General features: G+C 35.2%; 2 protein-coding genes across 2 annotated transcripts; one reads left to right on the top strand and one right to left on the bottom strand.

Annotated features, from left to right (window-relative positions):
- The first annotated feature begins 383 nt into the window (after positions 1 to 383).
- On the top strand, positions 384 to 9,891 carry LOC102599883 (probable protein S-acyltransferase 23). The gene is made up of 13 exons (XM_006361915.2): positions 384 to 844; positions 940 to 1,080; positions 1,833 to 1,945; positions 3,737 to 3,816; positions 4,954 to 5,117; positions 6,027 to 6,165; positions 6,256 to 6,355; positions 7,238 to 7,289; positions 7,371 to 7,448; positions 7,545 to 7,643; positions 8,319 to 8,397; positions 8,515 to 8,663; positions 9,276 to 9,891. Exons 1-13 carry the CDS (start codon positions 599 to 601, stop codon positions 9,462 to 9,464), a joined length of 1,629 nt encoding a protein of 542 aa, XP_006361977.1. The 5' UTR covers positions 384 to 598; the 3' UTR covers positions 9,465 to 9,891.
- Positions 9,892 to 10,053: 162 nt separating this feature from the next.
- LOC102599558 (L-galactose dehydrogenase) lies at positions 10,054 to 13,454 on the bottom strand. Its single transcript, XM_006361914.2, has 5 exons — positions 13,152 to 13,454; positions 12,581 to 12,809; positions 11,743 to 12,042; positions 11,169 to 11,297; positions 10,054 to 10,444 (listed from the first exon to the last, which is right to left on the bottom strand). The coding sequence occupies exons 1-5, from the start codon at positions 13,325 to 13,327 to the stop codon at positions 10,313 to 10,315; spliced, it is 966 nt and encodes a 321-aa protein (XP_006361976.1). The 5' UTR covers positions 13,328 to 13,454; the 3' UTR covers positions 10,054 to 10,312.
- Positions 13,455 to 15,306: the final 1,852 nt, after the last annotated feature.

Genomic DNA, 15,306 nt, shown 5'->3' with positions numbered 1-15,306 from the left:
CATTATTGCTTGAGTTACAGATCCTGGTATGTATTTTTACCGTAAATAATTTATGATTATATTATTAAGGATAAATGATAAGATGCAATACTTTTCATTTTCCTTTACATTATTAATGTTTGTTACTACGTAATCTTGTATGTAAGATAATATAGTGTTTTAGTTTTACTGACGGATAGATTTTAAGTATTAACAAATTTCCATGTGAAGTGCGGGTAATTTTACTAGTTTTAAATAATTTTGAACTTTGAGGTATTTTTAACCTTCTACGAAAGTTAGAAAAATTGTAGTAATTTAAATAGACTAATATATAAAAGAATTTCTTATAAAAAAGCATATAAAATTAAAAATAAATTTTATCTAAGTTGAATGGGAATGCCCAATCCTTTATTTCAATTGGTCTTAGTTGATGATCCTTATTAAAGTTCATCGTGTTGAGCGCGGTAGCAGCCGTAAAGTAATTAACACACTAGAGTAGATTATGCTTTGAATGATATCTACCTTCCCCAGTAAATGCAAAAAAAGCTTCACGATAATTGAATGAACTATTACTAACCTCAAACACTTGGATCCAGAATTTTCTAATTTCACATTGTCAATGGCTTCATCAGAGATCGAGATCGTTTCCGACTCCAATGATCAGCAAACTTCTGGTTTTCGAAACCCTAACGAACCAGCCATACTCGATGTTTACTCTGCTTGCGCTTACGGTGATTTTGACAAACTCCGGAAATTCGTTGAAGTTGACGGCGTTTCCGTTTACCAGCCGGACGGCAACGGATATTACGCGATTCAATGGGCTGCTCTCAACAATTTCGCTGATATTGTCCAATATATCATCGAGGTATTATTATTTGACTTTTTATTAAATGAGGATCAAGTTTTTAATTGTTCATTTGGAGGTAAAGTATGGTATTTTACACTTGGTGGCGTATGTAGCACGGGGGAAATGTCCATGCGACGGACAATTCGGGACAGACTGCGTTGCATTGGGCAGCAGTGCGGGGATCTAGTGCAGCTGCCGATGTGCTGTTGCAGAATGGTGCACGGGTCGAGGCTGCTGACGTTAATGGCTATCGGGTAATATATAATACTTGCTGTTCATTTGTAATGTCCAACTATTCATAATTCCGGTATTATTGTTGCTATTTTCAAATCCATCTGTATAAGTTGGTATTTGTAATACAAGATGTGGTTAACCTTTCTAATTTCCTTGGTCTCCTCACGGTTTAGGCTAAGCTGGAACTAAGTTTTTTGCATTGGTTCCATGATGGAACTGATACCACTGTCAGGTCTCAGTGTAGCTTCCGGAACATCCAAGTTGTATGCAACAGAATTAATAAAGTTCCTAGTTGTTTTTCTTAATGAGAGTGTCATAGGCTTGTAACTGAAAACCCACAGGTGAAAACCTAAAAGAGAATTTGGTTTGAACTTTGAATTAAAAGGACTATGTTTTGTTTGTTTATTTAGTCTCCAAGTGTAAGGTTTCAATGAAATAAATGATCCATCACCTGTGCTTGTATCAGCAGGGACACTTGGTGCAGATGGATTATACAGAACCTCTCCCTTAATTATTCCTAAATTCTTTTTATCCAAGTTTCATAATCAGTTACTGGCTTCTTGTTCTCGTGCTTCCTCGTGACCATTATTCATCTTCTTCCATTTTCCCCAGACCTAGAGCGCATGCTAGATTTATAACATAATTCAAAAATTGTCAGTGTGAAATCCTGATTTTAGAACCTTCTAGAATCTAATTTTCTTGGATAAGGTTATCTTTGAAGGCTCTTTTTTCAGTTATATCAAATGTTGAAGTATGAGTACTTCCTTTACAGGCAATTCATGTTGCAGCTCAGTATGGACAAACAGCTTTTGTAAATCACATTGTTGCGAAGTATCATGCTGACCTTAATGTACCAGATAATGATGGGAGGAGCCCTCTTCACTGGTATGATTAGCACCCCCAGCATTTATAGACTTATAGTTTGAGTTTTCTGTTTTGAGTTGAAAATCCATCATCTTCTCGATTTTTAAGTGACAAATCTCCCATGACTCTTTGCTATATTTTGGTTCTGATCTCTGGATGTGCTTGTGGTCTGTGTTAGCTTCATGGCAAGTTCGCTTGTAGTTTTATTGGGACTGAAATTATCCTTCTACGTATAGATATTTCTTCTTGCCTTGCCTGAGATCTGGCTACTTCCCTAATCATGAGTACTTAATAAACAGATAAATTCCAAAATATTGCCCTCTTTTATTCTCAGATTTTTTAATTTTAGTCTTATGTATCTCACTGAACAATGGTAAAGAAACTACTCCCTCCGTCCCATTTTATGTAGCAACATTTGACCGGGCATGGAGTTTAAGAAATAAATGAAGACTTTGAAATGTTTACTAAATTGCCCCTTCAAAAAATTAGTCATATTAAAAAGTAGACTCACTTTTCTCTCTCCTCATAAATGTATTGGAGTACTATCTTTAAGATTAAGTGGAACCAACAAGGGTAAAAGCGGAATTGTACCTTTAAATACTTACCATATAAGGAAATGTGACATTCTTTTTGGGACTGACCAAAAAGGAAATGGTGCCACATAAAATGGGACAGAGGGAGTAATTATTTTGGACACCATTTTCAGCTGGCTTCGGGCAGTCTAGGTAAAGTTAATTAAGTATGTGACGTGAACAAGAGAAATTTAAGCGTCAACTATTTTAAATATGTTAAACCACAAATCTTAGGAGAAGATCCTGTACCACTCTAAGTAGAAGATATACCGTCGGTGAAGCAAAAATGTGGAAGTTTTACATGTCCATGGGAGTTGCTCTAGCCTTGGTTACATGTAGAAATACTAAGACTATCAGATCACAACACAAAAACAAACTCCATATATTTCATATATTCCACTATCACATATAATAGATTCCAGTCATTCAACATACAATAGAAAGTACCAAAATAATTCTGATGACTAAAAAGGTTGTAAACACTACACTGTGCCTAGATCTGATAAGGATGTGTCTTCCTCTTCCTTTATGATTTCACGTTGTTCGAATAAAGGAGTTGATAGGCTATTTGGTCAGAAGTTTGTTTCTTACAAAGTAACTCCCAAACTTCTTTAAAAGATCCCATTTAATAAACTACAGACAGAAAACTGGGGAAGAAGTGTTGTCTTTTAGTTGTAGAGTGGAGAGTAAAGTGGTGAAGGTCCCAACTCGGTGGATTGGTGTTGCACAGGTCTTAGTGGTGTGTAACATCAGGACTCAAGTATGGCGTGGATATGTGAAGTTTGATGTCCATGTTTTCTAGCTTTGGCTATAGTTGGATTGGTAATTTCCCCTCTTTATTTATGCTTGCTCCTAACTTCCTATTAGTAGTGTCATCTTAACAAGTCTAAACTGCGAGACTGTATCATTGTTTGACATTGTATACCACTCTTGATTCTGATTTAGTTTTTAGTTTTAAAGCTTTTGTGTTCCTTTCTACTCTCAGTATCTTAAATCTTTTATTCCTGGTATTGCATGCAATTTGGGGCGTTCCACATTCCCTATTGGACATTGAAAATTTTGTTTTTATCAAACGGAAGGCAGAGTACTTGCCCTCTGGTGTTGGTTTGTGGAATTTAAAAATGAATGTTTTACTAGTTGATCTTCATGATAGTTCTTTATATTGTTATCTCATTTCTTAGCTGCAGTTGTCCATTATGTTATGTTTCTTATAAGTATTTTCCCTGGTATTTCCAACTAGGGCTGCATACAAGGGATTTGGTGATACAATTAGGTTACTTCTATTCAGAGATGCTTTCCAAGGGAGACAAGATAAAGATGGTATGTTTATATTGAATGTACCATTTTCTTAAATTCTCTTGGTGTAAATGTAATGCTTTTGCAAGTTGGGGAGATTTTTGCTTATGAATGTGGCCTGCCAATCATAGTCATTAATTATGATAATTTGATGGAAATGGAAATAATAGATGCAGCACTGAAGTTGGTATGTTCCATAGTTAGTGTTGCTTCATAGTCTATGTTATCCAACAGTTATGGTTGTGTAATAATGTCTTGTAAAAAATGCTTGTGTAAATATGAAATGCAAGTTGCAGTGTCTAATAACTTCTTCTCTCGTCTAAGTTTGATTACCGGTGGAGATTCTAAGCATCTTATTAGTAGTTTGTTTTCTGGTGCTTCTTTTAATAAAATGATGGTCTACATAAATTTTACACTTTGTTAAAGGAATGAGTTCGTGTTTTGTTAGTTCTGGGGAAACTTCTGTTTAGTAGTTCAAAGCAACAGTTTGAAATTGGGGTCTGAATGTCCCTCCTTTTGCTTGAAACTTCATAAACAATGGACAGAAAGAAAGTAACATTGCAGGACTTTTTGTGAAGAATTGTATATTGGCTGTCAAGAGTATATACTCAGTGGAGAATGAAGTCCAGAACTCCTTTGAGCAAGTCTCTTCTTGTTGATACGTTGAAATCAAGTGGGATTTTATGTGTTTTTCTGGGATGAACCTTTGGAAGAGGAAGACTTAGAATGTGGTTTGAGGTTTTTTTCCTCCTTTTGTTGTGGGATTGCTTATCATTCTTCCATTAATGTATGGGTCCTGTATTTCCATTTTGCAGCATTCTAAGATTTTGGCATGGTCATTTCTGAAAGTTTGGGACTAAGTGTCCACTGGCTTCATGTGTTTTTTAATTGCTCATTTTTCCTCGGGGGTGTTCTGACCATGACAGATGTGAATAATGCTTGGTTTTGGTGATCTTATTTTTTTAATTAAATTTTACTGATTGACCATTATACTTGCTAGTGAATAATGCTTTTTCTGGAAGAGGATTTGGTTGATCTTATTTTTTAATTAAATTTTACTGATTGACCGTGATAATTGCTATCTACATACATCCGGGTATCAAATTATTGTTTAGAGCCACAAACCTAGTTGTATAATGCTGATACTTCAAAGGTTTGCAGGTTGCACTCCTTTGCATTGGGCAGCATTAAGAGGAAATGCAGAGGCTTGCACTTTACTTGTACATGCAGGCACAAAGGAGGAATTAACAGTCAAAGATAATGCAGGACTTACTCCTGCAGAACTTGCATCTGATAAAGGTCATCTGCAAATAGCACTTATACTTGTAGGTAACTCCTTTTATAGAAATTATCTCCTTGTATATTTGTGTGTCTGTCCTTTTCCTTGTAACTAGGCTTTTTTTTTTTTATCCTTGCTGAAATTCATAATGTTCATGGATGCCTTGGATTGTCATGAATTTCACGTCTCAAATAAATACCTTTATAGATGGTGAAGAAGGTATTTTTGATCGACTTCCAACCTGTCCTGTTATTTAATTGAATGGTTCTGGATTAATCTTTCTTGAGCAAAATGCTCCGTACAAGTGGTTTTGTTCATTTCATTATGAGAGGACTGGATGTCTAAAATAATGGGGCACTTAATTTATGATTCCAAATGGTAAAAGCTTCTCCTAATCTCAAACACATAGCAAAACTTATAGTTCATGAAGTAATGCATGTGAACATGTTGTATGGCAGTTATTAGAACTCATATCTTGCTCTAGTTGTGTGACTTTAATCCCATGAGCTTTTTATTGTGAAAAAGAGAAGTTCGCATGATGAAGCTCGTAAAGCTTGCAGAGTAAGTTTTAGTTTCAAAATGTTCCTTTGCACGAAAGAATGATTGCCTTGTGAGGCGTGAAAGAAAATGTTGAACTATATTTACGATTGCGCAATGGAGGAGGGAATGCCTGCAGTGGTCAGGTCATTCTACTATTTTTCTATAAACTGCTCTCAGGTGCTGTTCAATCTATTTTTATTAGAGTTGCAACATCCTTCTCCCCCAAACAAACTCAAAAATAGGGGAAAATTTAGCAGTTAAGATAAATTATGTTACCTGAAATCTTACAATTTTCAAGTACCATGCTGATTTTTCTCTCTATCGTTCTGCAATTACTGTTTCTCATTTTTGTAGCAGTGTCTTGAGGTTGGAAGTATTTTGTCTGAATGACAGTTTGAAATTCAATGTTGTGCAGTCTAATGCCCAACGGTCACAGAGAAAGCAGTGGAAAGACAAGATTTTCCCTGCTAAAATGGGGCATAAAGGTTATGCTCCAATTCTATTCTCCGTTGTTGTTGTCAACGTCATTCTCTTCATCAGTTCAGTCCTCTTTGGTGGGTGATGGTACTTCTAGTGGTATTTCTTTTTGTTCTTTTAATTGGAGGCACCACTAGCTAATTGTTACTGGATCTTGTTTTTGCTAGCTCCTGGTCTTACAAAAGTTACTGCTGTTGTCGCACTTTGGGGATGGACTGCTGTTTCCCTGGCAGTTGCCGCACTCCTAGTGTTAGTTCGTTGCAGTAGGTAACTTTTTCCTGTTTAATTACTCAAGTGATTGAGGCAGCAAAACCTAACTTAATTTACTATGATATTGTGCTAAACGCCTAAACTCCATATGGTATTGAAGTCGATGGGAATTTTTGTGTTTTTATTCTATTAAAGCAAATAATAAACGTAATCAGAGTATGGCAGTGCCTAAGGGTTCTGCAGTTCAGAGTATGAGGCACAAAAATTTCGAGGCAAATGTTGATATTGGTATAAAGTGCAAATGTTGATACTGGTATAAAGTGCAAATGTTGCTTATAATCTGTTTTTTCCCTTTGCCTTATTCTACAAACTCTGTAGTATGATGCACAAATTTTAAGTATGTACTAGATGAGGAACACAGCACTCTGGAACACCGACAGCAGTCACTGTCATAAAACTGCAAATAACTGACATGTTCCCTGACACATAAAAGTTAACTTGTGTGATTCAGTGATCCATTAAACCCATAAATTTATGAAAGGGGAGTTAGATCTTTCCAAACTGGATTTTGATGAAGTTGAAGAAAAACTGATTTTTTAAAGCAACAGGATCATTTGTTCTTAAAGATGCTTCATCTTCCTTTCCCTTGTTTCCCTTCCGTTCCACCATTATCATTGATGAACCATCTACTCAATCAGTCTTCTCTTTCTTGTCCTTAATATCACTATGATCCCTAGACATTGTTATAGATTTTTTGGACTTTTCCTGTACAATGTTGGATTTAAATGAATGGGCTTGTTTATCTGGTAATATCCTAATTTTGGCCCTGAAAGCTATAGGTAAACATTTTGTCATACGTGTTCTTTTGGTTAAAATATGTCTGCACTTAGCTTCTCATGCCTTATGGAGCCAAAGATGATTGCTTCATTTTCTTTGCAGTAAAGATCCAGGTTACATCAAAACCGCGGTTGCTGGTCAACCTGATGCTCAGGTACCACTCTGATTTTGGAATTATTCAACAATGATTTTAATATCCTCTAATTTACTTAATGATGTTAGTTGATTTTTCCAGGATCCACTATTGAATATTGATCTGAACAATACTTCCAGTTGGACTGGGAACTGGTCTCAGCTTTGTCCCACCTGCAAGGTTTCTCAGAAAACCTAGTCTTTTTACTACAAGATATATTCTCTGTTGATGTTGCATTTGTATTGTCATGTTGATTGTTGAACATTTTTATGCCAGATCATACGACCTGTTCGGTCAAAACACTGTCCTACTTGCAACCGCTGTGTTGAACAATTCGATCATCATTGCCCTTGGGTCTCAAATTGTGTGGGGAAGGTATGACTATTTATAAGCTACTAAAGGGACGTATGCAGTGTACAAAAATTTGCTAGCTGTTTTTCTGTATGCCTGGTTATTCCTTTTGTTTTGTCCCCTAGGGAACCTGTCTGGTTAGATGTGATACAAATGAGTGTTAGCAGTATTTGTTTTCAAGTTGAAAATGGTATTTGGAAAGTGGAGTTGTGTTTGGACATGCATACAAATTGGAATTGTTTTTGAATTTTTGTGAGTGATTTGGACTGAAAATTGTTGAAAACAACTTTTTGGAGTTTTTTGAATTCTGGAAAATTGCAACACTTCTATGTCCAAACTGTTTTCCGGGATAAAATTCTGGAAAAAGTGACAATTATCCATGGTTAACAGGCAGTATTTTGTTGTTTATTTTGTATTCCTGTTCATGACTCCTATGTTTTCTCACATCTTCAGTAAACTATGATAATATTACAGTACTTACATAATCGACACTTCCCTTCTGAGATTTGTCAGGCATCAATTTCATTACTTATTCCTTTTCTTTCTTTTGGCTGTCTTGCATCACTTTGTTGATTTCCTCACTAAATGCTGGTTACAAACACTTCTTGCATATTCCAAGTTGTTGGAGTTTTGCAAGTATTTTCTTAATTCCTGTGCTTTTGACCATTACTTCATTATTATTTTTGCTGAACCTTGCAGAGGAATAAGCGGGACTTTTTCATTTTCCTATGTATGGGTTCTTTGACATCTATAATTGGTGCTGCAGTTGCTCTTCAAAGTATGTTAAAAGCACTTTATCTTTAATATTAACAGTCTTAAGAATGCTACTGGTAGCATACTCTAATAAAGTGACACTGGGTTGTTTAAGACAGTTGGAACCGTTTACCTCTTGCAGGAATTTGGACATCAGTACCATTGTTGGTAGCCGATGAATCGTGGTTACATCATGTTTTCTTTGCGTATCCTGGTGTAATCGCTTTTCTGTTCATGGATGGGGCTATTCTAATTGCTTCTGTAACTCTCTGTGTAATACAGATATCCCAGGTATAGATTAGATTTCTTGGTTTTCTTGTCCTCCTTAATCATTAAGCAACTGAAGCCTATAGTTAGCTTGCTCGTGAAAAAATGCCCTTGAAAGGGAATGAAATTCCCCAAACTAGTTAGTATAAATGAACCTAATCCCATATATATCAACAGTTGTATAGTTGCTTCTGAAACCACTGTAGGTGAATTATTAAGCACTCAAGACTTTCCAAGGAAACCTAAGTTTAGCTGTCTCGTCTTCTAGTGTTAGTAATAGTGAATTTGGAGCTATCTCAGTAAGATCATTGATTGTTTAAACAGTTCTTGACATACTTGAAACAAGTTCCAACGTGTTTGATGCACTGGTGCTGGATATGGAATCTGTGGGTAGTCCTTTATGCAGTCTAACTTGACTGACGTGAATTCATCTCTTGTGAGAACTTTCAAAGAGCAAAAAGGAGGCTGGGGTTTATGTATCGGCTACCCTCACCTTTATGAGGGATTTAGTAACTTACTATAGTATTTAAGAATTAAGAGATGTATCTCAGTAGGGCATCAGTATTGTAATGCAGAGGAGCTTTCCTTTATGAAACTCTTGTAATTGACGCTATGAACCTTTTTCCTTCCATGCAGATAGCTCGGAATCTCACAACAAATGAGATGGCAAATGCTGTGAGATATGGTTATCTTCGTGGTCCAGATGGGAGGTTCCGAAATCCCTATAACCATGGATGTCGAAAGAATTGCTCTGATTTCCTTATCAATGGTTACACAAATGATGATGAGATAGCATGGCCACCATTGCAGCACGTCGCAAGCTAGCAGCATTTGTAATCCCTGCTTGCTAAAGGATGCATATATAACCAGACCCCTCCAGGCTCCAGGTGACCTCTTCAGTGTTTGTGAAGGATCCTAGGGGCTTTGGTTTATTTTGAGTCTCCCAATGTACCAAAAGAAAAAAATATAAGGGGCTCTGGTTTATTTACATTGTAAAAATATATATCATCCCACAAAAATATAGGGGGGGGATCTGCAACTCTTGCTGCATTGAAACTGATACTGTTCTTTGTATATCTTTACATATCAAATATTCGAGTGATGAGAAGACTTTCGAGGAGGAGTTTAAGGCGAATGTGTGTAGTATTATTAAAGAAGAAATTTTACTGTAATTTTATTTCATATTTTAGTTACCGCTATGTACGACATTTACAAATATTCTTTTACCATTACTTGAATATCCAATATTTAATGATGGTTTATAATTACTGTATAAGGTCAAATATGGGTCTCCTATCTCATCCATCAAGTCGTTTACCACTTGGAGCAAACACAATTTGAATTATCAAATGTGGTCCCCAAAACTAAAACATTACAGTAATTTTTCGTGAACTTGGACCGCATGTCCACAACATTAGATCCAATTTGCTCCCATTAAAATCTCTGTTTAGACAGGTCCCAAGAAGGCATTAAAAATCGAAACTGGCCTCCTATACTTAAACACTGCAACATTTATTCGTTATTTTAACTTTGATATGTAAAAGGCTCGAAGAATACAACATACAATTTCAATTTGGACTAGTTTTAGATGTCCAAGTGAAAATAAACATGCACAACTAGGAGATCACAATTCGCAAGACCTTATTGCACAGCTCGTTGAACTGTCAAACAAATCAACTTTGTTGGATACCGCTAGGCCATGTCTGATTCTTCACTGGTTTCAGAATGTCTGTGATCTCTGATAATGTTTCTTCATCCATTCCAGCCGTTTCTAGTTCTAGGGCAGCTGCTATATTTTCCTCCACCTTCAAGCAAAAGATATATCATGACAAAAGCCAATATAAAGCCATCTAAAAAGGATGCTTAGTCTAGGCATTCAAATAACATTGCCAGACATTTGCTGCAAATTTTATGTTCCTCAAGCTTCCGGCTCAAGCAGACTTCCACAAAAGACTTGCAAGTTAACTAGTACTCGACCAAACAATCAACTATTCCTTAATCTAAAATAGTTACGGTCAGCTATATGAAATTCAATCAGCACTCGTTTCTGAAAATGAAACGAGAAAATGACATGCATACTTCTAATGTATAGCTCGTCCTGAGAGTGACCAATCATCATCTATGCGTCTGTATTTAGGTGTTGAATCAAGAAAGGGAAGTATGACCACACATGCTTTGGCAGAAAAGTTGACAAAGAACAGATGTGCGAATTTGGAAAAACACCAGACTGCAGGCTCATTCTTTTGTCCCTATTCACTTGCACAATCTTAGAGTCCTGTTCAAAGGGGTCATGATTTTCTACCTCATCCAACTATTTTGTCCAATTTGTAGTCTGTATAAGAAAGCAAATCCATTTTTCATCTGTCAAAAAATAACTTTTCTGTTGCCTACTGTTTTTCCTTTCAGCAACATAGTAAAGCCAGTCAATCCTTTTTAGTGACACGTGTAAAATATAATATCAAAAGATGACATGGGATTTATAAATGAAGAATCAGATGTAGAGGATAAAAATCGATGAAAAAAGATAACCTCTTTAACAGACTTCATTCCCACTAGTATGGAAGAAATATCGGTATTTGCTAAGCTGTACTGCAAGGCTAATTTTGAGATATTCTTTCCCTTTCCTTTGCAGTGATCAGCAGCAGCTCGGCAGGCAGCCTGGTGATGCAAATATGCAGACATTTGAGTGTGTAAGAAAATTAAGAAAAAACTCAGTTTTATTTTGGGAGAAGATTCAGGAAGAAGCATTGAAGAGTGGAGAGAAGAACAACTTTGGGAGAGTGGATACAAACAAGCACAAGTTGAAAATAAGACATCTCATATCAAGTTAGAAGCTGTCCATGGATTTAAAAGTCAAGTGCTCGATTTCAGTGAGATCTTCTATGTGTTGTAATTTCAATATGCAATATCTTGAAGGAGTTCAAACTTTAGTCTGAGTACAATATCCAAACATTCAATCTTCATCTATTGGCAGATCAGATGGGAAGAAATGAATACATTGCAGAGATGATACAACATAACAAATCTAAAGTAGGGCACTTTTAGCAAGTAATCCATACTCTTATGGGATAGTATTAGCAAGGGAGAAAAATGAATTATCGACCTTAAGTTCAGAAGAAGCAGGGTGCCACTCTGGACCACCAGCCTCAGTAAGAAGACCCATTGAAAGAGGAGAAGCACTGATCACCCCCACACCCTTGCTCTTCAGGTATGGCAACAGATCCTCCAAAGTTGAATCGTTGACACTGTAGTGACAATATGACAGGATAACGTCAACTGTGCCTGGAGGGACGCGATCAAGCACATAAGTGAATATCCCCAAAGGTAGGCCGGTTATACCAATGAAGCGGATCTTTCCAGCTTGCTTCAATTTTAGAAGGGCGGGAAGTGTCTCATTCACAATCTGTTCGAGACAAAAATAAACATCCACTAAAACTCCCATGCTAAAACTACATATTTCCACAAACAAAATCATGATAAAGTGGGAAAGGAGGAAGAAGGGCTATAAACTTTACTTTCAAAAACAAAGACTACCTCTGGATAATGTCACAAAGAAAGATAAGATTTTGAAAACCAGACATATCAAACACTGAGAACAAATTACGTAGTTTGATGTGTAATCAATATGACAAGTTGAGGAAGGAATCAAAAGAGATTTACAAGGCTAACATGTCACTTGGCCAAACCTTATGAGGAACTCCCTTCAATCTGAAGGAATGACAAAATTCGAAGTACGAGGATCAAAATATTTTAATAAGCATCAGACATGTACTCGGTTAAGTAAAAGTAAATGTTACATATTTGGAAACAATATAAAAAGTCTTACAAAATCATGATCTTTTATATCATACATATTTACGAACTATTTAGAAAAATTGGTGTTAAGAAAGATTCCTAGAATATCAGGTAGAAGAATCAAACCTAAATGATCAATAAAGCACCTGATCGAGGGACCCAAATTCAATATCATGACATTGTAACATATCAACATAATCAAGCTGCAGCCTCTCCAAGCTCTCATCAATACTTTTAGTCACTCTCTCAGCACTAAAATCAAATCCCTCTTTGTACCTCCCACATTTTGTAGACACAATGTACTGATCTCTAGGTACTCCAAGAGCCTTCAAAGCTTTCCCTAGTACCTTTTCCGATAACGTTCCTCCATAATACCTGAAAAGTCACCAATTTTAGAAAAGGACCAATAATTTCAGTAGTTCAACTATCATTTCCGAATTAAACAGCAAAATGATTCAAGATGCGGATCCAAAATTCAAATCACTTATGCAGATTCCCGGTCATTCACAAAATTCAAATAGTAGAGGTTGATCAAAATTTTAAATCAGTGCGGGCTGATAAGACTGCATCCACTACTCATAACACTAAATGCAGATGTAATTCAAAATTCATGCTTTTAAAGACGAAATTCAACTATATGTGTATTTCTAAATACATAATCATCTGCTGGATAACTTCAGTCTAAAATAGAAGATGACAAAGAGATAGATTATGTACGGGGAAGTGTCAAAGAAATTGACGCCGAGGCGAAAGGCTTCCCGGACGGCGGCGAAGGCGTCTTGTTCGGAGACATCGCCGAAAACCTTGCCGAGAGGAGAAGCGCCGAAACCGACAGAGCTGAGATTGAGTCCAGTGTTGCCCAGTGGTCGGAGCTGCAATGTCTGAGCTGCCATTGATGTAAATATTAGGGATTTGAAATGTGAAAGATACTCTTCTGCTTCAATGAGAAGATGACAAATGTGAGTGGATGAGTGACGCTAAAGAAACAGGAAAATCGTAACTATGGAGTATTAATGATATCGATATTTCATCAAAATTTTGTATATTTAAAACTAATAATATCGATATTTCATCAAAATACTCCTATCTAAAAATAAAATATCACCACCACCCCCTCCCCTTTTTAGGTTGCACCGGTGAATTCATTATTATCCAAAAGTATTGAATACGAGTTTTGAATATAAAGAAAATTATATTGGAAGCGTTACTTTCAAATGAACTCTGTTATGTATGATTTGAATTTAATTAAAATTCTAATACAAATTCTGGACATTGAGTAGGAAACAAATTTTTAAAAAAGCTTTATGCATTTACTCTAACTCTAATGCGAACTCTGGATATAGAATAGAAACAAATAAAAAGAGTTAATGCATTTACTCTTATGATTTGTATTTATCACCCTTTCCTCTTTTAGCTTAATTAAATTAAGGTATATGCATTTATTCTTTGATTTTGTTTTAATCCAGAAGTCAAGCACAGTGAGATTTTACCAAATCCCTAAAAAAAACCAACTTTATTCGTTCTCCAATATTTCTTTTGATTTCCTCTCAATACACGATTTCATTCGAAAGTTGACGTATACATTTTAACGTATCATTTATTTAATATATATATATAGAGAGAGAATGCAATTATGTATTCGATGATTTTAACTGCCTTTTTTTAATTTCTTGTATGAGCAATTAACTTTCATGCATGAAAATGTACAAATTATTTTGTATATTTAATGAATTAGAACTCACTTTTAATGTATTCAGTAGTTTTAATTATTAACATAACATTTTTTTTCTTTGTATTTCTTTATAATAAACATCACCCCATATACACATTTAAGAGTCAATATTACAGGTTTTAAATCTACTTTTAAAAAATTCTTGCTTATAACGGTTTAATTACGGGTTATAACATATCACTAATTATTTATAAATTAATTAAATTTTACTTTATTAAATAAGTTGTTTTTTATAATTTTATATTATTATTAAATTATTTAAATAAAGAATACCACATAATTATCTCTTACACAATTATAGGGATTTACATTGATTATAGTTCCTTTTTTACAGTTACAAGTCAGAGTTTTTGGCCAAAAGCATCCCCAAACTATACCTTCAACTTAAACTACATCCTTAAATTATCTTTCTTAACAGAAAACATCCCTCAAATATTTATAACTTAACCACTTTCATCCTTATGTGAAATTTTTGTCAAATAATTAATGGATTTTACACAAAAACATGTGCAGGTCACACTACTCTGAGTAAAACTTTTCCCACATAAGTTCATTATCTGTTGGAAAAAGCTCCCCCCTCCCCCCCAAAAAAAAAAAAAAATTAAATTTTTTAAGACCCTTATTTGCTGAAAAGAAATAAAGTTAGGATGGTGTTGCAAGAGACATAATTTGTTCTTCTTCTCCTTTACCAATTTAACGATGCTGGAGCTTAATTTAACATTATCTTCACCTTCTGTAAAGTCAAAATGTAATTAGATCAACAATATTTTGGGGCAATTTGATATTTGAAGTGATCAAGATTCTGAATTTCATATATGGCACTCAAGTTTTATTCTCCATTATTAAAAGTAAAAGTCTTGGGTCGCTACCATTTTTTGCAGATTCAATGAGAAAAAATATTTCAACTGGTAATTTTTTAATATCAAATCAAATAAAAAATAAATTAAAACAAAGTTGCTGATAAAAGGATCTGCATAATGCGTAGTGTTGTTGCCAAAAAGAATTCACAATAATATTTTAGATGTATCACGGAATGAGGAAATTTTTTTAAGCTTTGGTGATTTAGGGAGTTTTGCTGAGAGTAGTATGAATTACACTATGAATTCTGTTATTTTTTCGTCAAATTTTAACAGAAGGATG

This window comes from Solanum tuberosum, unplaced genomic scaffold, assembly GCF_000226075.1.
Source record: "Solanum tuberosum cultivar DM 1-3 516 R44 unplaced genomic scaffold, SolTub_3.0 scf00377, whole genome shotgun sequence".
Taxonomy (NCBI): domain Eukaryota; kingdom Viridiplantae; phylum Streptophyta; class Magnoliopsida; order Solanales; family Solanaceae; genus Solanum; species Solanum tuberosum.
The sequence above is the reverse complement of the archived record's forward strand: the minus strand, read 5'-3'. Positions and strand labels throughout refer to the sequence as shown.